The 23,271-nt window shown below is 45.2% G+C and overlaps 1 protein-coding gene across 1 annotated transcript; it reads right to left on the reverse strand.

Annotated features, from left to right (window-relative positions):
* Nucleotides 1–693: 693 nt before the first annotated feature.
* On the reverse strand, nucleotides 694–21,938 carry LOC128330181 (deleted in malignant brain tumors 1 protein-like). Its single transcript, XM_053262620.1, has 7 exons — nucleotides 21,752–21,938; nucleotides 13,904–13,954; nucleotides 10,520–10,831; nucleotides 9,556–9,870; nucleotides 3,740–4,057; nucleotides 1,820–1,924; nucleotides 694–822 (listed from the first exon to the last, which is right to left on the reverse strand). Exons 1-6 carry the CDS (start codon nucleotides 21,843–21,845, stop codon nucleotides 1,836–1,838), a joined length of 1,179 nt encoding a protein of 392 aa, XP_053118595.1. The 5' UTR covers nucleotides 21,846–21,938; the 3' UTR covers nucleotides 694–822; nucleotides 1,820–1,835.
* Nucleotides 21,939–23,271: the final 1,333 nt, after the last annotated feature.

A 23,271-nucleotide genomic window follows, 5' to 3' on the forward strand; every position in this document is an offset into this window, starting at 1 on the left:
GTGTTGGCTGGAGCTATGTTCCACTCCAGCAGACCCAGAGATGGGTGTTTAGAGCAGTGTCCCCTCTAAGAGGGATTCCCAGATGTGGTTGACTACAACTCCCATAATCCCCAAGCAAAAGCCCTTGCAGCTGGGCATTCTGGGAGTTGTAGTCAACAACATCTGGGAATCCCTGCTAGTCTAGAGTGCCAGTCTCCTGGGGGAATACCCCAATGCATTACCCGTGTCTCATGGTGCATTGTGGGGTTCATGAAGGCTGGGACAATGAGTCCCAGCCTCAGATCAATCTGCTCTGCCTCACACTGCACAGAGCAGGGCTGGTCGTGTGGGAACATGTTCCGTGCTTCCACCGACTACCAAAGCTTCATCTGAGGGTAGGCAAGGATTGAGAAGCCTTCCCCCCACCTGCCCAGTAGGTTGTGTGAATGGCCCCAATGGGTAACCTTTTGTTTTATCTGGTACAATTGAAGGTCAGAGTGTTCATAGTGGTTTTGATCAGGGTAAGCTTGTATTCACTCCAAAAGAACAGTGTGTCACTTAATGATAGATTACAAATTATTTTGGGTTAAATTGTGTGTGTGTGGGGGGGAGGACATCTGAAATAGATTTATTCTGAGTGTATGTATGTCTAAAGGCAGATAACATGTAGGATGCATCCTTGAAATGACTTGCTGCAGAGCAACCCCATTCTGTAATCAGAAAACGTAATTGCTTTATTCAATTTGCTTCCAGAAATTCACATGACTAGCAGGGTGGTAAGACATAGATATTTGAAATTGATTGCAGCTATTGAAGTTGGACAACTGGAAATTATGCTTCTTCCTAGGAAGCAAACACAAATTATATTATACAAGTTGCAAATGTGATAATGAAAAAGATGGATAAAATATCTCCATGTATTGCCTACCCCCTCTTCTGCCTTTTCAATTTATTTATCTAACATATTTGTATACCGGCAACTACCAAGGTTTCTAGGTGGTTTACAGCAATAAAACAAACCAATAAATTCTAACATTTAAAACACAGCAATATCAAATTAAAATCCCCATAAACACTACCAAATTGCTAAAAAGCTTGGCAGAAGTGATGTGTCTCCAGTTGTTTCCTAAAAGCTAACAGGGATGGAGCAGCTCTAATCTCAGCAGGAAGTGCATTCCACAGCCCTGGGGCTACTACAGAGAAGGCCCTCCTTTGAGCCATCACCAGACAAGGCGGTGGCACCCTCAGATGTACCTCCCCTGAAGAGCTGGTGAGGTTCATAATGCAGAAGGCATTCTCTTAAATACCTTATATGCTTATAAATGTTTATAAATGCTTATAAATATTAGGATCAGACATAAAAACCACCATAATACTATCATGTCATAAGTTAAAAGCGACCACTGCTAGAAGGATGCTATTGTAGCAACAAACCACCTCCCTCCTTTTCATCTTGCTCCATTTGTGGTAATACAATTGAAGAACAGTTACAAATCTCTTTTAAAAAAAAAATGTGAGATATGTTAGGGCAGTTCACACAATCAACATTAGGGTAGACACCTCCTATCCTCCTACCCTAATTCAGGAGCTGTGCATGCTCCTGTTTGCCGATTGTGCGTCAGTTAAAAACTAGGGCAGAGGCTGGGAGTTTGACCGGGAGCTGCTTGTCCTACCCATATTCTGTCCCCAGCTTCAAAATGAGGTAGGAAGAAAAACCATCCTGAGCCATGGATATTATCATTTGTTCTTTAAACACAATTAAAAGAATGGAGGATATACATTATGTACACAGAATTCCTAGTTAATGTATTCACTGAGTTTCAAACATATATTGACATACCTTTACACATGAAATGTCATACAGAGTCTAAAAAGGACAGACGAGCCACCATAAACATCACCCAGAAGGCAGGGGACCAGGGAGAAATACCTGAGGAACGTCTGCCTGGGAAACAGAAGCAATGGAGAGTGATCAATGCCTGAGATGAACTTTAATTAAGAGGGAGTTCACATCAAACATGGTCTCATGTTACATCTCAGTAGAATTCTCACTAATGCTGCTGGAGCAAAGAAGTGCTCATTGGTGTCCTGGCCCAAAGCAAAGGGGTTGGTATAGGAAGACTTCCCATGTGGTTTTGCCATTTTCTTAAGTAATCTCTACTCTGTGGCAGTGGCTCTCCAGGACTTCAGGCAATATTTGGATTCTTCCCTCAGGGTTCATGATGGCTCATTCACTCACTCACTCAGATTGCAGGGGAGGGAGTTGCCTCATTCACTGCCTACCCCTGCTGGATTAAACATCTCTTGGTCTGGCCTCTCACCGGAGGACTGTGTCCCCACCTCACCACTGTGCAGTGGGCAAATGATAGACTGGTTTGTAGATAACTTGTTGCTGTATCTGCTTCTCATACAACCAATTATCTCATATTTTCACTAGCAGTAACTTCACCGTCAGGTGAGTGAGGTTCAGCAGACTATTCAGTGCCACTCATCTCACCTCTACAACATCTTGCTCTCTCCACATGGAACCAAACTCCAAGCTGATATGTTGTTGAGCTTGCTGAAGTTCTGGTCATTTTGCTTTTGTTCTACGGTCTAAAATCCCTGTTTCTGTGAGGTCAGATGCTTCCAAAGGCTTTATATGTTCCAAACACAATGATGCGATTCTCACGATCGGCCGAAATTGGGCTAAGGGAGCCTAGCCCAATTGCGGCTGAGTGTGAGAACCATCGGGCTTGCAGCTGAGCCCGGTTTCTCTAAAGCGGGTGACCCGCTAGAATACCCCTCCCCTTGGACAAGGTTAGTGAAGTGAGCACTCCGCTAACCCCGTTTATTTGATTGTGTATTGCTGCGGCACGGCTTCGCACCACAACAACACAAGAGGAGACCCCAGCTCCATCATGGAGCCGTCCAGGGCTGCCTGAATGATCATCTGTGGGGAGAGTGGGCTAAGCCCACCCTCCCCACTAACCCGCTCTCGGCGAGTCTCACTGATTGTGAGACTTGCCTCTATGTCTGACATTCTGGGAGGGGTTGGTTTCATCTGCCCTAACTCAAGTGCACATAACCATGCAGTGCCTCAGACTAATTTTGAGACGCTAACTTCATCAAGGTAAACAAAACTGAAGTTTCCAGAGAGAAACAGCGTGCCTTTCCCCATCCCAAATGGCTTAACATGGGCATGGGTAGATAATGTCCCACCATTCATTTCTGGGGTGCTTTTTCTCCCAGTTGACTTATAATGGGAATGGGATAGTAACCACCCCATTATGGAAAGCCCATTCATTTGGGGGTAGTTTTCTACCCTGTGACATATTTTTATTAATAACATAAATATAATCACTGGTGAGGGGTCATACTTGTGGATATATTGTGTACCAAAGTGCAGGTAAGAGTCTGACAACAAGAGCATAGCTGGGAGCAAAATGGTTTGTTTGTTTATGCACATTTAGGCAGCTGGGGATGGAAAGCCCACCCCAAAATCCGGATAAGGGTTAAATATGCCTGTGTGATTATCTTTCTAAATTCTCTCCTGTTTTCTACTCAAAATCAATCTGATTTTCTCTCTTCAGGGTTCCAAATGTGTTTTTGTGAGTGTGAACACATGTCTGGAACCCACAGGGGAAAAAGCAGATGTGGAGATTTTGAGTGGAAAAATCATGGGGGGAGGGTAAAACATCTCTTCCCTTCCTCTGCGAAAAACCACAGTTTCCCAAGGTTACTTCCATTTTAAATAAGCTTTGAACTTTGTAAGAGTTACCTGAACACACCACACCAACATCATCTTTGTGGACACAATCATGTTCTCCTGCAGTACCACCCTTGCAGTCTTTGAGGGATTGTTCAGACCCCATACATTTCACATTATTCAGCCAGATGGGGCCACGTCCTCCTCCAAATTTTGAAGTATTTACAGCTTTTGAACAGCCCAGCTGTTTGCACACAACACTAGCATCTTGCAGGCTCCATCCATTGCACACAGTTCCCCACTGCTGCTGGTAGAACACTTCAACTCTTCCGGCGCAGGAGTTTGGACCACCTGCTAGTCTGACTGTATCCATATTGATTGTGGATGACTCTACAAAAAGCCCAGTATGCACAATGTTACATTAAGGTATAAGGATATGGTTTGAGGCCTTTCCATCTACTCTAGGGAAGGACAACTCTCTGGCTAAGAGCTTATCTGCAAAAGCTTCCAGCTTTGTGAAAATACAAAAGGATGAAATGCAGCTTATCCTTGACCTTGAAGGGTCTAATGGTCAAAAGAAAACCAAGAAAAGCAGGGGACAAGGAAACCTCAGTGCTGCCAAGTGCTGATTAGGTTGCAGAGAGCTGAGCTACTACACAGAGTATTTTCCATTAATCTAGCAAGCTCAGTTCTTGAACAGCGTAATTGCCATTAACATAGGCTATTTACAGAGGCCAATGAGAAGCACTGGATCAGCATTTTCCCAAACATGAGCAGACTGTTTTTCCACCCGCCACCCCTACAGCCTTCCATAATCTTAGGCAGTGTCAATCCATGCTCGGTCTAAACCAGGCCTTCACAACATAGGACCAGATGTGGCCCAAAGGGATTTTTTTTTTTTTTTTTGCAAAAAGGAATGCCCTGCGTAATAAGAGAAGCTATGAAGAGCACTTGATCGGTCCTGCTGACAAGCATTAGCAGCTCAATGCAGTTGGCTTCTTGAGTCCAGATGTCCCATGTCTACCCCGACACTAATCTTCATCCCGCTTTCCCCTTGACTCCAACCTTCTGCTCTCTTCTTTTAATTAATATTTTAATAATCAATTTTAATGCAGTAATTAATATGTTGAAAATTGACCTCAGCCCCCACCCACCAAGTGATGGTTGGTTCCAGTCCACCATAAAATTTGAACTGTGCATGCTCGGAACTGTGCATGTATTGACAGCAGGGTCCTAGTGTGTTTTTCTTGGCAGCACCTGCTGACCATGAAGAATTGATTAAAAAAATAAATAAATTCTGGAAAAGCAAGAGCTGCCAAGCAGGTGCCGTTGAGTAAATTGTGCTAGGGCCCTGCTGTCCATAAAACAGAGCATGCATTCCTGCTGCCTAAGGCTATGGCTGTGTTCAGATGTCACAAGAAACCTGAGGCAAACTCACCTCAGGTTAGCTCCTCATGATGTCTGAATAGTTGGAGCCATGGTTCTGGGATCCAACCGTGGCTTCAATCCCTATCCCCAGTCTCTAGACGAACCTTTGGTTTTAAGTAAGGTTCACTTCTCAAACCGAGGGTCTGGAGGTTGGCGTGTGTTGTCTGGTGTGTCCAAACCGGAGATAAGGAAGGAAGCTCCTCCTGCTGCTTAAATTTCATTGGCTGGCATGGCTTTCCTTCCTGGGCCCCAGAAAGTTTGTACAACCAGTTTTTGCCCCCTTCCAGGTTCAGAGAGAGCAGCTCTGGCACATCTGGGAGCATGTTGGGGGACTGGGAAGAGAACCACAGGTTCACTGAACCTGTGGTTTGTAACTACATCTGAATGGGCCCTATGGAAGCCTGCTGTGCATAGAAAGGGAATAAATCCCACTTGGAAAAGCACTGTTAAAGCTCTTTTTATTACTTTCTGGAAGTGGCCATCTATTGCTCTCTGGAAGTTTAGCAAAGCTCAGTGAAAATGAAACTTCACTTCAGAAGAAAGGCAAAAACAGGAGGTCAGAGAAGGAGAAAGAAAGAACCCAGGGCTGCTGACCCAAGGTTTTCTTCTGCCCTAGACATATGCTGTATGTCCTACACTCCAGGATCTTACAAAATACTAAGTTGATGGGAATTCCTTTAAAAAAATTATCTGACATAGTTTTCTTTCCTTTGCAACTGTGTCTACAGCCTGGCTGGGTGGCCACAAGTAGAAAATGGAAAGTTCTAAAGCACAACCTTCACAATATGTGTCAGCAGGACATGTTTCTTTGGAGAAGGCTCTTCCAATTGAGGCTGTCCTTGGCAGAGGGTGAGATGGTGTTGGTAGTAGGACATGCCAGATGAGGGGAAGGTGTGCTGGCTATATCAAAGCCATCATATCCTCTAGTCCTCTTTCCATCTATGGAGACCTCAGTAACTCTCCCAAACAGCCCACCTTGCCTGAAGCTGCTGCGTTTAAAAGCTAGGTCTATACATGCAAAGACCACAGACATCCAGTAGGTTATCCTGGATGAGCATGCTGACCTGGTGTGTATTATGGAGACTTGGTTGGATGAGGTGGGAGATGTACTCCTCTCCCAGCTGTGCCGACCAGGTTTCTGGGTGCAGCATCAGACAAGGCAGGATGGGATGGGAAGTGGGGTTGCCCTGGTTCACTGTAGACCATTCCCCTCACCAGATGCACTGCCACCACTCTGACCAGTTTGAATGCTTGCACACAGTGATGGGATCACAAAACAAAGTTGGGATTCTGTTGATATACCACCCACCCTGCTGTCCAACATTCTCTCTGTCTGAGCTACTTGAGGTGCTGTTGAGGACCCCGAGGATGGTAGTCTTGGGGGACATTAACGTCCATGTGGAGGCCACCTTGTCTGGTGTAGCCACCTTGTCTGTTTGTCATGTGGGCCACCTTATCTGGACACTTCGTGTCCTCCATGACGACCATGGGCTTGTCTCAACAGATTTCTGGCCGCACACATGTGGCAGGCCATATGCTCAACTTTGTCTTTGGGTCAATGGTGGAGATTGGTGTTCCAGGAGGCCTTAATACCGTTGTCATGGACAGATCACTATCTGGTGAATATTGGACTGAGGGTAGACAATATACCTATGCAGGGGTGGGGGGCCAGTTAGGATAGTCCCGCGTAGGCTTATGGACTGTAATGGATTCCTAATGGCTCTAGGGATTTTCCTGCTGAGAGAGTGGATGATCCTGTTGGTACCTGGGTTTCCCTCTGGTATGGGAAGATGGGTCAGGCAATTGACATGGTTGCATCTAGGCATCCTCTTCCACCAAATCCAAGCAACTCCCTGGTATACAGGTGAGTTGCAGACAATGAAGCAGGCTGGTAGATGACTTAGGCATTGTTGATGGAAACTCAGAATGAATGTGACTGAATACAAACTAGATCCCATATTAGGGCCTATTCTGGCAGTGATGGTGGCAAAAATAATCCACATTTTCTGTCACCATCACGTCTGCTCAATGTCACCAAGAGGAGCTTTTTTAAAAAAATGATTTGGGGCCTCCTATGTGAGGGCCCCAAAGACCATCAAACAGAACCCTCAGCAGCCTGCTGTGATCAATTTGCATTACATTTTACGGATAAAATTGCTCATATCCATTCTGACTTGGATGCTAAAATTTTTGTGGCACCAGAACTGGATTTTGTCAATGTACCATATGGTCTTGTTATATAAGATGGTTTTTAGACTGTGTTGCCTGAGGAGCTGGACAGGCTGTTTGGAAGGCTGAGGCCGACCACGTGCAAGCTCAACCCTTGACTTTCATGGTTGGTGAAGGCTGCTAAGAAGTGACTGGGTCAATGGATGGCAGGGGTGGTAAATGCCTCTCTGAAGCAGAGAGGGTAGTGCCCACTCAGCTGAATGAGGCAGTCATTCGGTCCCACCCACCCCACCCGCAAAGTCCTCATTGGGCCCAGTTGATTTAAATAACTTTCAACCAGTTTCTAATCTTCCCTTCTTGGGCAAGGTGTTGGAGAGCAAGGAGGCATCTCAGCTCCACGAAGCCCTGGATGAATCTGATTACTTAGATCCTTTCTTGTCTGGCTTCTGGCCTGGATATGGGACAGAAACTGCCTTGGTCAGCCTGGTTGAGGTCCAATGCCGGGAGATAGACAGAGGGCATGTGACACTGTTGATTCTCCTGGACTTCTCAGTGGCTGTCGATACCATGACCATGGTATCCTTCTGGGTCATCTCTCCAGGTTGGAACTTGGGGGCATGGTTATATGGTGGCCCTCTTCCTACCTGGAGGGTCGTACACAAAAGGTGGTGCTGGGGGACACCTGCTCCACCCCTTGGCCTTTGGCCTATAGGATGCCACAGGGATCTATTCTGTCCCCTATGCTGATTAACATCTACATGAAACCTCTGGGAGAGGACATCCGTGGGTGTGGGCTGAGTGCCATTAATATGCTGACGACACCCAGCTTGACCCAATCTTTTAAATCTGCAGACACCAGGGAGGCAGTAGATGCCCTGAACTGTCCTGGACAGACAGTTGGATTTGGAGGCTGTCCTGGACTGGATGGGGGGGCAAACAAGCTGAAACTTAATCCAGATAAGACAGAAGTGTTCTGGGTTGGTAAAACTGATCATCCAAGAATTGAGGTAAATCTGGTCTTGGAAAGGGTCACACTCACTCTGAAAGACAAAGTTCACAGTGTAGGGGTGTTTCTGGACCTGGCACTGTCCTTGGAGGCACAGGTGGTGGTGATGGTGTGCAGAGGTGCTTTTGACCAGCTATGGCTGGTACAACAGCTACGACCCTACTTGGAGAAGTTGGACCTGACCTCAGTCACTCATGAATTGGTAACATCCAGATTGGACTACTGCAATGCACTCTACTTGGAGCTGCCCTTGAAGACTATTTGGAAACTTCAGCTGGTCCAGAATGCTGCTGCAAGGATGCTTATGGTCGCAGGTCACTTTATGAGAGTCACACCCATCCTGCAACAGCCTCATTGGTTACCAGTCCACTTCCAGGCTGGATTCAAGGTGCTGGTCTTGACCTTTAAAGCTCTACATGGCTTGGGGCCATGGTACCTATTGGACTGCATTCGCTCATATGAACCTGCCGGGGCCCTCCACGGAGCATCTTGGGCCCTGCTCATGGCCCCACCACTAACATAGATCCGGTTGGCAGGGACTAGAGGCAGGGCCTTTTTGGTTGTGGCCCCTTGGCTTTGGAACACCCTCCTCAAAGAGCTTCGCCATGCTCCCTCCTTCAGTGTTTAAAAAAAACACCCAATTAAACACTTATAATTTAAAAAGTTTTTAGAAGTTTTTTTAAAAGTGTCTTTTTAATGTTTTATCTGTTGCTTTATCTGGTAGGTTCTTTAGTTCTCGGTTTTTAGCTTTTTATTAATAAATTTTAATATGATTTTAAAAAATGGTAATTTTAAATGTGATTTTAGCCTGGTTTTTAAACTTGTTTAAATTTATTAATCTTTTATTTTACATTGTATCTGCTTTGTTAATGTTGTGAGCCGCGATGAGCAGCAGTGTACTGGAGGGGTGGGGCATACATATTTCAAATAAATAAATAAAACAAACCTCTGGAATGCAAGGGATATCACCCAGTCAACAAACATTTAAAATGCCTCTGTGTCTGTGGTTGGGCTGGCCCTGGTACAATCTGCACAATTTGTCTGCACAATCTGCCTAGGGTTGCCAAGTTCCCAACTGGAGACTCGGCGTAGCATTTTAAGAACTGTGAGAACAGCTTCAGGAGTAAGATTGATGAGGAAGGATCAGGAAGCCGCAGAGCCTTGTGTTTCCTGTTCCCCCTTCCCCATCATAGAGTTTTTGGTTCTCCTTTGGACACAGCCTATCCCTTGGCACATTGTTCTTTATTCCTGTTTTGTAAACTTCAAAGTTGCTGTTGCAGATTACCTGAGCAAACAACTCCCGCATCTTGTCCATGATTACAGCTGTTGCTCCCCTGGTTATTTGCTTTGCATTTTGCGATGGCATCTTCTGTGCCTTTGCAGTTAACGCCATCCAGCCAGATAGGACCTGATCCGCGTCCAAAATGAGCTCCTCCTGAGGCCGACACAGCTTTTCCACAGCCCAGTTGCTTGCACACAACTTCAGCATCCTTTAAATCCCACATATGGCCACAAACAGTTCCCCATGAATAATTGTGGTGCGGCCGAAACTCAACTCTTCCACTGCAGCGATTTGAGCCATTTACCAGCCTGAGATCATCTATCAGTAAAACATGCAGAGAAGCCAAAGGGTTACTCTGAGAGATGAATCTAAGCAAATGAATGAACTATGCTACAGACATACAGAATGCTTCAGTCGGAACTGGTCCTCATGACTGAGCAGCAGAAACTAACTGAGCAGCCTGCACAGGTGGCTCCATGTGATGAATTTTTGATATTCTTCAGATTATGGTGGACCCAAACAACAGACCTATCAGTGAGCCACCTCTCTTTCTGGCAGGCAGTGCATGCCAGATACCAGAGCGCACCACCATCAGCTTGTGCTGACACCAGCTATATATTTACCTACTTCTGATACTAGAATGTGCCTGCACTTGCAATTTTGTGCAGAACTGCAGATCTCCTCCTTATTGTCCAAGCGGTAGCTTGCAAAATTTGGAGATCTGCTCAGGACAGATGAGTGAGACAATTTCCTTGCCACAATCAAGGAGTTGCCATCAGCAGGAAAATATTTTGTAAGAAGAAACATGGAACAGAAGTTCAGTGTTTTTAAAAATGGTTCAAAGCAGTAACATGTCTGAAGATCAGGAATACTTGGGAGGGATGCTAGAAAAAGGCTAGAAAAACCTACTTGCTTTTCCACTTCCTCTTTCTGGAGTGGGATATGATATATTATTAAAGCAGATTACCAGAACATACAACACCAACATCTTCTCCATGATTGCAGTCATGGCTTTCCCAAGGCTTGTGCTTGCAAGTAACTAAGGATGTTTCTGTTCCTGTGCATTCCACACCATCTAGCCCGATGGGACCAGATCCTTGTCCAAACTGAGCTCTTCGCTGGACAGATATGGCTGTTCCACAATCAAGCTGCCTGCACACAACTGTGGCTTCCTTTAGGTCCCAGCCATCATCACACACAGTTTTATACTGTGTATGATACACTTCCACTCTTCCCGAACATCGATGAAAGCCGTTGACTAGCCTCAGCTCTGCGGGATCTGAAATGATAAAGGAGATACTACAGAAGCACCAGAGGGCAACCAGCATATAGGGGCAGAGTGGTGGTTCAGTCCCCAAATAGCAGAGCAAAACTAGTTTGGTGAGGAAGCAAGAGGTCTTGAGACCTCTTTAGGACTGAAGAACCACAAGGATTTATTTAAGAAGGTTACAAACAAATGGAAAGAGCCTGCAGCTTATTTTAGCTACAGCTCATGGTTGAAGAGAGAGAGAGAGAGAGAGAGAGAGAGAGAGAGAGAGAGAGAGAGAGAGAGAGAGTAAAACAAACAGCCATCTCTGGGAGAGACAAAATGGAGACTAGCACTGGGAGAACAAAGAAGGGAGGAGTCCAGCACTTTTTATCCATAACCCTAAAGCCCCCCAGTGGTCACTATGGGACATTGCAGCTGAGAGCAGTTGCTACTAGGGTCCCAGTTCCAACACATATGACAGCTGTCATATAGAAGGAGAAGTGGACTTGTTTCCAGTTGCTCCTGAGGGCAGAACTAAAATGGCAAGGAAACAGATTTAGGCTAAACATCAGGAAATATTTCCTAACTGTAAGACTTGTCCAACAGTCTGCCTCATTCAGTGGCAGGCTCTCCTTCCCTGGAGGTGTTCAAACATACGCTGGACAGACACCTTTTGGAGAGACTGTAGTAGTTTCCTGCACGGAGCAGGGGATTGGTCCAGAAGACTTCCAAAGTCCTCTGCAACAACTCTGACCTCCTATGATTCTATGAACTGATGTTCTCTTACTGGCTCCCTCTGTTTTTGTGCTTCTTATTTGTTTTTATATTTTAGTGTATTTGGAGTTTTTGTAAGCTCCCTTGAAGTGATCGCAAAAGGTGGGGTATACATCTTTTAAAATAAAAACATACCTAAAACCTTAAATTTCCTAAACAGCATTTCACAAACTATATGCCCCCCTTTCCTACAAAAGCAGCTCAATTTCCCCCCAGATCTAACTAACTAATTCATAATTACAGGTATTTACATTATACTGGAGTAGAATATACATTAGAGAACTCTAGATATTGCATGAATGGTAGCCAAGGAAAGAGGAAGTCATTAGGCCTCTCAGTCACAGCTTGATGTGTGGTTGTTCCCCCCCACAGATATCCCAGCCCTGTTTCCTATCCACTGATCTCATTTGCTAAATTTCTGCACCGCAGTCACCACTGTGGTATACCAGTCTGGAGGGATGAATCCATATATTACTGTAGCTGTCTGGAAAGGAGCTGTGTGGGGGCTCCACCACAATGGAAGCTCCTTGCAAGGCATTTCACCTGAAAATCCAACCATGTTAGCACAAACCCCTGAAAAAGGAGGATTGCACTAGCAAGGCTAAAATCACTGCATGGTAAACAGATCAAGGATGCACCAATGCAGCGAGAGAGCAGCCTAACAGAACTTCTGTTGGTGTGAGGTGCAGTGGGGAAGTGGCCATTTTTGATGCCTTCCCCTTCCCCAGGAAGTCCTCTGTGCCACCTGAAAATATCTCCCCAAGGGCAGTGCAACACTCAGGGGTATATTTTTGGTTGGCACAGAAGTCTTGCTGGGGAAGGAGAGAGCATCAAAATTGCCCTTTCCCCAGTGCACCAGGGGAGTTAGTTTGGAAGTTCTGGTTAGGTTGCTCCATCAGTGCTTCCTTGCTCCGTATGTCAGCCACTATCATTATGGGAACTGCTTGTGACGAACATCTATCTATATGAAAGCTCATTTACTGTAGGATTATGTCAGGTTCTGGTATAGCAGGCTTCAGCTATGCAGATGAAGACGTGGAGATGTGTAGAAGGGATCATCATTTATTTTTGAGGCTGGCATCACTAGGAACAGGTCGCAGCCCCCACACCTCGAGCATCTCCAAAAGTACTTTCTCCTGAGTGAATGCTTTCTGTTAACTCAAGGTGAAAAGCTAACACACTGCACTTGAGGAGAATGTTGCAGTGAGAGCAAAACCAGCCTCTACCCTGACTCTGGGTGGCAAGGGAACCACTGACAGGATCCAATAAGGGAGTTCAAGGCCACCTTTGGATGTTATTTAGAGCCGGGGGTTCAGTGAATCTACGGTTCTCTTGCCCGATCCCTAACACAGACAACCGGAGCTGCGTTCTCAGAGCCTGAAAGGGGGTGGTAACTGGCTGTGCAGGCTTTTTGAGACCCATGAAGGAAAGTCATGCCAGCCCAAGGAGTGTAAGCTTCCTCCCTTAACTCTGGTTTGGGTGAGTTGCCCAAACCAGATGACAAACTCCGGCCTTCAGACCCTCAGTTAGGTAAGGAATCTTACTTACAACTGAGCATTCAACTGGAAGCAGGGGGTGGGAATCAGAGCCATGGAGCCACCCAGAGGGGGCGAATCTGAAGTGAGTTTGCTTCAGGTTTTCCATGACATCTGGAAGTGGCCCAAGTGTCTCTGTATAGGGAGCATATAGGGAAGCACCCCAGGGAGCACTACTCATACTGAAAGGGATACTCTTTTGGTCTCTGGTGTATAAAGAGAGTCCCCAGAAATTCCATTGTTTCTGAGAAACAATGCTGTAGCTCCTGCACTAGCTGGGCTCAGGTTTATGTGATGGCATAAGACAAGAAGTTTTCTTCCTGTGGTATTTGCTACCTCACAGATCCTGTTCTTGTATAAACATTTCCGATATTGTGGTAAATACCACCAGCCATCAAATAGAAGAGCACACTTCATAAGCCAGATGCACCAGACATAATGTATCTTTTTTACAAAAATTGTGATGACTCTAATGTTTAGGGTTGCCGGTTGTTTTCATTGGCTTCTTTTGGGTCACCATAGGGCCCCCCTCTTCACTGATAATCTTGAGGTAACAGGAAAGCCCTGGTGGGCACCCCAAGCCCTGGTGGGCACCCACACGGCAAAGACCCAGCATAGTGGTAGGAGGACATGGTGAGTTGCAGTTATGACAGGGTCCTCCAGCTAATATCAGGCTTGAGGCCCAGCATAGACAGCCCAGAAGAGGCAAAAGGTTAGCTTGCATGGTCCGCCGGCAGGGCAAGAGGAAGGAGACCACAAAGGCCAAGTGGGGAGCAGATGGAGAGGCACTTACTAGCAGCAGAGTCTGTGGTAGGCACCAGGACATCTGAAGGAGCTGAGACACCTGGGGAGAGAAGGGCAAATAAACAGTTGTTAGGAGAAGGTGTGGCTGAAATGAAACAGGAGCAGGAAGGGAAAATCAGGAAGGGGTAGGGACTGGAAACAGGGAGTTAGGGTCTTGTATGGCATCAGTAAAAGCAAAGAAGACTAAGGATGAATGGCTTATCTCACCGCTCCCTAAGAACCAAAGGAAACCAAGAGGGACCATAGCTGAGAAAAGAGTTGGGCAGAAAAATGTAATGGGGTGAGTGAACCCCCCTCCCTCTGCAACTCTTAGATCAGCGATGGGCCAAAAACTCACAGCTTCCATCCTAGGCCTTTAACAGCAACTGATTTGCCACTGAAAAGCTTTGTTTGCTGATTATCACAAATCAAGTTGTGGTTAAAGACACAGAAGCAGGCCAGTCTGGATATTTCTCACTAGTGGCAACTCTAAAAGTAAAATGGGATTCAACCCATGAACTTACTTGAGCACACAACATCAGCATCTTCTCCAGGCTTGCTGTTATTTTCTCCCAAGGCTTTGCTGGGCACTGACTAAGGCCTGATTCTGTCCCTCTGCATGTTACATCATGCAGCTAGATGAGGAAATCTCCTCAACGAAATGGTGCTCCAGGCAGGCCCGTTCTGCAGCTTCACAAACTACCTGTTGCCGTACAACTCTGACGTCCTCAAAAATCATCATCAATGGTACCTTACTGGCCTCTACGGAACAATTCAATAATCCTATTGCAGTCACCAGTTTGACCCTAACTAAGTAAACTGCGTTTCAGAGAGTGAGTTAGCAAGTGTGATCAGCTGGTTCTGAAGAATCCACACAGTCATGTTTGTGGGCAAAATACAGCCAGCACCACATTCGCAGTGTGGCTGGGAGTGGGAGGGCTATGTGCCGCAAAAACAGCGCTGGCTGGATTTTGCTCACAAATGGGGCGTGTGGCCCTGTTTGCGAGGAAAACCGTGCCCCCTGCATCTGATGTCAAACACAGGGGGCATAGCTAGGGGGGCTGCCGCTAACCTCCCTACACCAGTGGTTATATTTCCTTCGGATGGAGAGAAAGCAATCTGTTTGTATGTGCAGGTGGTATGCAGGAATCTGTTAACATATTAATTCCTCCCTCTGTTCAGAAATTAAAGATAAAATTGACTCTTCACTTTCTGGTTAGAAATAATCCAATTGCTATCAGAGTTCCAACACATAATACATGATTCTGAGCGGGCTCATGTAACAGTGAATTTCCTTTACAAACCAAGAGGTCCTGTCTAGGCCAGATTGTGATTTGTACCACATACAAATTAGTTTACCAGGTCTGACCAGGGTTCTAAATGACCCAGTATGCTGCAGCAATTAGCATGTTGGACTAGGACTCTGGAGATCTGGGCTCACGTCCTGGCTCAGCCATGAAACTCACTGGGTGACCTTGAGCCAGCTACTCTCTTTCAGTCTAATTAATCTCACACAGTTTCAATAAAAGAGTGGGAAGAACTATGTATGCCCCACAACCTCCTTGGCAAAAGGGTGGGATATTAATGTCCATAAACAATGTATGATGAGAATGCCATGACAATGCTGAGCGGAGCACTTGACTTTGGAGATAAGAGTGAAAAGTGTGAATACCAAAGGGGTGGTTGGCTGGCATGTTCTTATCACCCCTCATGTATCTGCAGAACACAGAGATACTCAAAAGGTTAGTTCCCCTTTCATAAAGGGGATTGTTGAGCTTTTACTCACATCCTCAGTATTGTGCATTCCACTTTGTTCAGCTGCTAATGCAACATATTGTTCTCAAATAATCTCTTTCTCTGGGGAGGAGAGCCGGTCTTGTGGTAGCAAGCATTACTTGTCCCCTTTGCTAAGCAGGGTCCATCTAAGCTTTGTTTGAATGGGAGACGTGTGAGCACTGTAAGATATTCTCCTCAGGAGATGGGGCTGCTCTGGGAAGAGCACCTGTATGCTGGCATGCAGAAGGTTCCAAGTTCCCTCCCTGGCACCTCCAGATAGGGCTGAGAGAGACTCCTGCCAGCAGCCTTGCTGACTCTGCCAGTCTATGTAGACAAAACTGAGCAAGATGGACCAATGGTCTGTTGGTATAAGGCAGCTTCCTATGTTCCAAGTCATTCCTTTCACAACTTCGATCTTTTAAACTCTAAACAAAGGGCTCTTGCTTGGGCAAATGAGTGCTATGTCACAAAACTAGGGAATAGCAAACATAGTTCAGTGACATTAGCTGATTTGATTTGCAAAAGTAACTGCTTCCACACAGAGATGGGTGAGTTTCGCCCCTCCTCAACTCACATATAGTAGAAACTACAAAGGTTTTGTTTTTTTTAATGAAAACAATTCTGTTCATTTTCCAAGCCAGCTTTGTTCTCTGCTGCTTGAGCACCATTTTTTAACCTACTTTCCTCTTGCCAAGTAGTCTTATGAAATCATCTTGTGTGTCTGTGTGTCCATCTGTGCATGCCTGTTGGTGTGGTCCAAACAACTCTGCAATGACTGGACAGATTTGTACCAGATTTGGAACATTGGTAGTGTCGCATAGGGGCACCACAACAATGTATTTTGTGATGACATCATCCACTCCAATTTAAGATGGCAGATGCGTGAATGTTTGAGGTGGAAGTGAGCTAACTTGTCAACTGCCAAACTGATCTGCACCAAACTTGGCATACATATTAGGATTATAGAGGACATTAAACCTAGATATCCCATGAATGAATTCCAGAATCCATTTCAAGATGGTGGTTGTGTGTGTGCCCCCCTAACAACTTTGCAATGCCTGGACCAATTTGGATAAAATTTAGTACACTTATAATGCCCCAAAGGGACATTTCAATGGTGTGCATTTAGCATACTTTCCTCATGGAAAGTAGCTTTATGAGATCACATTACTATCCATGTATGTGCCCGTGTGTGTGTCCATAATAACTTTGCAATGCCTGGACTGATTTGGACCATATTTGGTACAGTTGTAATGCCACTTATGGACATTACAATGGTGTATTTTATAATGACATCATTCTCTCATTGTTGTCCTTCACCTATGCACGGTGCACCCTGTTCTTACAGATGAGTAACTGATGTTTAACTATACCCTGCATATTGCATTTGTTGGTGTTTGCCAAAAAAGGTTCATGAATTTGCAGTAATTATCAATTAAAATTATAGTGAAAGGAAAGTCTGTGGATGAGTTCTTAGTGGAACTTATTGTTTTTCATGGTTATGCTTTATTTTCCTTCCTATAATGATTTTAGTCAAACAGGGATAATGTAGTGGATGTTATGATGCTATATAGCTATGTGCTTACATCACTGAAAGAAAACAAAAACCCAACAATAACCCAGTTTTGAGTGCGGCCAATGCTTCCTGAGCTGGTCACATAGGTAATCCTAGACAAGCAGAGATCACATGCTGAAAGTGATGTTCAAAGAAGTATATTCAGAATGATGGCAATGCTGATTTATTTTATTCATTAGACTTTTATACCACCTCACCCATACAGCTCTAGGCAGTTAACAAATATAAAAACAGATAATTAATAAATAACTCATTAAGACAAAATCATAACCAGTTTAAAATCATTTCAGTAATCATTAAGAGCTAGGCTAAAAAGATATGTTTTTAAGGCTCTTTTAAAGGCTCCGAAAACTCTTCAGCCTCTAACATCCATAGCAAATGCATTCCAGAGTAGGGCTGTGCACGGAATCAGCGGGGGCCGGTTAGATGGGGAGGTGCCATTAAGGGCGGGAGAGGATGCATTCCCTATGGATGTTATTCAGAGAGGATGCATTCAGAGATCATGTAATATCTGAAAAGCTGGTCAAGGTGGCAGCGTACCTCCCTGCCACCCTGTTGCAATGTTTACCGGATATATCCAGTAGTACGAGGTGCACCTGTGTGCATTGTGTGGGCATGTGCCGCATGCATTGCATGCACGCACCTGATGTGTGCGAGTGTGACGCACGTGTGATGCATGCAGGTGCACCTCGTACTTCTGGGTACGTCCAGTAAATGTTGCAACAGGGCGACAGGAAGGTACAATGCCTCCCCGACTGGCTTTTCGGATGTCGCACGCTGGTGGGGGAGACGCGGTGTAGGGTAAGTGCATCCTCCCCCACCCTTCAAAGCATGTCCCTGCCGTTGAACCTTCGAGCCGGCCAGGGCTTGAACCGGCTCGGAGGCCTGTAAAAGGTCCCCCGAACCGGTTTGCACATCCCTATTCCAGAGCCTCGGAGAAGCTATAGAATAGGTCCGATCCCAAGTCACCACCAAACAAGCTGGCAGCAGTCAGAGACAGACCTCCCCTGCTTTGTTTATTTATTTAATTACATTTATATACTGCCCCATCCAAATAGCTCTGGGCGGTGCACAACAACATGATGACCTTAAAGTGTAGTGGGGATCATTCTGAAGAAGGTGCTTTTCCAGGTAACCTGGTCATAAGCCATTTAGGGCTTTATAGGTAATTACCAGCACTTTGTATTTTGCCTGGAAACATATCAGCAGCCAGTGCAGCTGTTTTAAAACAGGCATAATATGGTCTCTTCAAAAAACCCTGGGGAAAAATCTGACTGCTCCATTTTGAACTAACTGAGGATTCCAAATGGCATACAAAGGCAGTCCACGTGCAGCGCATTTCAGTAGTCAAGCCAAAAAGTTACCAGTGAGTGCACCACAGTTTTGAGATCATTATCTTCAAGGAATGGACGCAGCTGTCATATAAACTGAAATTGATAGAAAGTGCTCCTGGCCATTGCCTCCACCTAAGACACCAGGGTGAGGCCTGGACCAAGAAGCACTCCCATTATGTTCCTTTAGAGGGAGTGCAACCTGTTCTTAAGAGGGACTGCAACCCCATCAAGAACAGGAAGTCCTACCACATTCCTCAAATTATGACCTCTCACCATTAGTACCTCCATCTTGTTTGGATTCAACTTCAATTTATTATCCCTCATCCATCCTGTTATTGCCGATAGCAGGATAGTGGAGCTATGGCATTTCTTGAAGATGATGTCATAGAGAAATAGATTTGGTTGCCATCAGCATATTGCTAACACCAGCTCCAAATCCCCTGATGATCTCACCCAAAAGTTTCATGTAGTTGTTAAAAAGCATCAGAGATAAGCATGGAGCCCTGAGGGACACCATACAATAACTCTTGTTCCACAGAGCAACTATCTCCAAGTGACACCATCTGAAATCTGCCCGAGAGATAGGAACGGAACCACTGCAAACCAGTACACCCTATTCCCAAACTCCTCAGGTGATTAATAAAGAACCTGTTACTGGATGGGAGTTTGGGGCGGTATACAAATTTAATAAAATAAATAAATAAAATAAATAAGAATAAGAATACTGAGGATTTTGTCCAATTATGTGTAACCCACGGACTTAACAGCTGCCTCACAAACACAGGGGCAAACAATATATATATATATTATTTTTATGCTTTTGCTAGTTTAGGTCACCATGATATATTGCCCATGATCAAAGTCTCTGCTATTCTGCTTGTCTTGTTTTCAATCTTTTTTTTTTTAAATCTAACAACCAGAATTAATTCCTTGCCAACAGATCCCGATTATCTGGGCATCCTGGTGAGATAGTTTCTCAAGAATCCTCCCCATGGCATTTGTCTTCTTACAGGTTCGGTGAGAGAGGCAGAAAGTGGGATAGAACTGTTGCTCAATGTACCTTCTGGGTGGAGCAACACCTGTTGCTCACTGTACCTTCTGGGTGGAGACAGGAATGACAAACACTAATGAAGTGGATATTTGCAGTTAGCATCTATTTGCACAAAGCCAACAAAGAGTCTTGAGGCATTCTAAAGTCTAACAAATAGAATGTTGGTATGAGTTCTCAAGTGGGGAATACCTTCTCCCATGAAGTAGACCCAGCTGGTAAGTGGGTCAGAATGGACCTAGCTGACCACACTCAATTGGTTAGTCCTTAAGCTGCCACTAGACTTTGTTGTTTGAAATCTACTACTGACTAACATGGCCACCATATTTAACATTTTAAATATACAAAGGAAATCTGAATATAAGACCTGAGGCGAAGGAAAACAGACTTCCATTTTCCCCTTCCAAAGTTTTGGGGCAGCTGTGGAATGTTGAGGGATGGATTGGGAAGACCAACAGAAGGATACTGGCTGATAAACCAGTGGGTGAAGTTCTCCAGGCAACTGAGACCAGGCAAAGGTAACATTATTCAAACTTGTTTCCTGCTCACAGCAAGAGTAATGAACAATTTCCAGTTTTTTAATGCATGAATCTTTTCAACCTAATCTGCTTCTTTACTGCTTCAAAATTTGTGCATGCATTATCTTATGGCAGGCACATATATGTGGGCCACATTTGTCTGACTAGTCTCTGGTTGTTCAGAAATGAATCCGTTTTTAGTTGTTCTCCCCATCTCTTCTTCACCTAGAAAGTTGATTTATTGTCCTCTTGAAGTTTGCAAACCATACAGCAAATACAATATTCCACATGGACCATAAATCCAAACGACGGAGCAAGGATGCCAGTGGAAGTGGCATGCCGGTGGAAGTGGCATGGCCCCAAACAGGATCTGTTGCCCGTGCTAGACAATGGTACTTCTTCCTTCAGATAGATTTTGCCACATTTCTGATCGAATGCTATCATGCCAAACCAGCTGTGGGAAAGCTGCTGTTTGATGCAGCTTGAAGGGGAGCGCAGGACCCAGGAGTGCTCAAGGAGTCAGATTGCTAGCCTAACATCCTAATCACTCCCACGGTCCCACCAGTATTGAACTGGGGTGCCCATCAGTTTGAAAGTGAAACGAACCCTGAAAAAGGAAGTGTTTTCTGTACACTTGGATTTCCTAGAAATGTGGAAGCGTTTTAGTTTGTAAATCAACAGAAATACATATTTGCAGGGTTGGGGGACAAAATGGGTCAACAAGGGCCGGGGAGCTTCCGGTAAGTAGAGAATGGTGAGGGGAGTTGAGCCATAGACTATTGTCTGATGGGAAAAATGGAGCGGGGGAGGTTAGCTTGCTTAAATCCCTTAAAGAAAATTTTCTTGAGGTGGAGATTAGAATTGTGGAGGGGATTAATGCCATGAAGTTTTAAACTCCCTAAACTATACAGGGAGGTTTCAGGAGGGAGGAGAAACAACCCTTCTGCCCAGTCCATCAAAAAGCCCCCCACCAGCAAAATCCATAGCAACAATATGCTCTGTGTGCCTGAGGCAGGGCTTTTTAAAAAAAGTGGAACTGGATAACATCTTGCCGTTACGCTAAAGTTGTGTTGTGCCGTTGAGTCATTGATGTCTCCTGGCAACCACGGAGCCATGTGGTTTTCTTTGGTAGAATACAGGAGGGGTTTACCATTGCCATCTCCCATGCAGTGTGAGATGATGCCTTTCAGCATCTTCCTATATTGCTGCTGCCCAATATAGGAGTTTCCCATAGTCTAGGAAATATACCAGCAGGGATTGTAACCAGCAACCTCTTGCTCCCTAGGCAAGTTACTTCCCCACTGTGCCATTAGGTGTCCCAACAATCTGCTGCCTGAGGCAAACTCCTCACCTTACTTCATGGAAGGACTGTCTCAGTACTCAGGGTTAGTATGGGGAAGCACTCTTGAGCCTTAGCCCTTTAGCAATAGGAGGAGATTCATGAGCACAGAAACAGAAAATATATCCCTTTGCCTTTCTTTCTGCCTCTACTCCCCACCCCAACTCTCAAACATTGCTAGAAGACTCCAAGGCTCTAGTCAGTTGGAAACAGAAGAGCTGCACTAAATGTTATAATCTGCAGCTTAAATGGAGACGAGTCACTCACCCCACAGACAGACCAGAAGAATAAGGACCACTGTGGTGTCCATCCACCTCCTCCTTAGAGGTCTCCTTAAGGAGGCAAGAGTGCAGGCAACCATTTGATCCCTGGGACCCAGCTATGTGCAAGCAGATTCTGCACTTGGTGTGCTCAGAGCCTGGAAATGTAGGCTGTGGTTTAGCCGAGTGGAACACTGCCGGAGGTCAATGCCAATGGCAAGGGCTGGGAGACAAATGCGAGATACTGGACTGGTGCAAAGTGGGAGGGAGGAGCATAATCTAGTCTAATTGGACAGTTTTCTGCAGTTACGGTATTACAGAACAACTTTCAGTTCCCTGTAGTAAGCTTATTCATTCCGTCTTGTTTCGTTCCATCTTGTGGGTGACTTCAGGGTAATTGCAGACATACACGGTTAGGGATTCATTAGTCAGAACTCTGCCCTAGTACTTGTCTTCAGAGCCAGGGGTCCATTCTGTAATATGTGAAGTTATATGAATATGTTCAGATGTTACTGTGTGATAACTTCATGTGTTGCAGAAGGGACCCCTGAAGAGAGATTTGGGGAGAATAACCACAGGTGGACACCAGGAATGCTCTCCAAAGTAAATTTTGCCGTGCCATCGTCCAATTTATTTGTCTGCAGAACAGCCTACACACAGCTAGTTTTTGCCACTGATTTCAAGTATGCTTTCTTGATGCTTTCACTCATAGGACCCATACTTCAGTTTATATCCAGACATTTATGAGAATATTAATCAGTTGCCATAGATCTTATTCATGTTTTCTGGATGCACTGGCTCATAGGGCTCATACTTCAATATACTATACATTCAGATATTGATGAAAATTAATTTCCTCTTGCAAAGAGATAGTGACTTGACTTGCACATTCTGTGATGATTTCAATGTATCCAAGGCGCAAGAATCTGCCATTCATCTTGTCTACTCATGGATAGGAGTGGCCTTATAAGAGTGCCTTTTGTTTCATGGAAGAACGCTTGCATTAGGCCACCTCGAAAGGAGTAGACGACCGAAAAATCTTCCACAGAAATATAGGAAGTATTTCCCTCTGTGACAACAGTCTCCTCTCCTCCCTTTCCCATACTCTCTTTTGTAGTAGAGTATGAACTCTTTTTTAGTGCCCTACTTCCTGACCACTGGCAGAGGGAGGATAACAGTGGCCCATGTTTTGCGACAGCGGTGGCCCCCCTCACCCCACCCCCTGCATCTGACCTCAGATGTGAGTGGTTAGCCATGGCCCCCCATGTCTGACATCAGATGCGGGGGGCATTGTCTAGCACTCGAACAGGGCCAAGTTAGATCGAGGCCAGCACTGCGTTTCCAGTGCATCTATCTAACTCCTAAATGGGGCCACACGGCACTCTTTGGGAGCTAGATCAGGGCACAGCCAGAAGTGGCACTCTTTGTCTTTAAGCAGCCAGAAGTGGCTCTCCTTGCCTTAAAAACTTATGTCTCTGCCTTTAAGGCAGGGAGATCCACTCCTGGCCATGCTTCAAATGCAGCGCT

The sequence above is a fragment of the Hemicordylus capensis genome, chromosome 6, assembly GCF_027244095.1.
Source record: "Hemicordylus capensis ecotype Gifberg chromosome 6, rHemCap1.1.pri, whole genome shotgun sequence".
NCBI lineage: Eukaryota > Metazoa > Chordata > Lepidosauria > Squamata > Cordylidae > Hemicordylus > Hemicordylus capensis.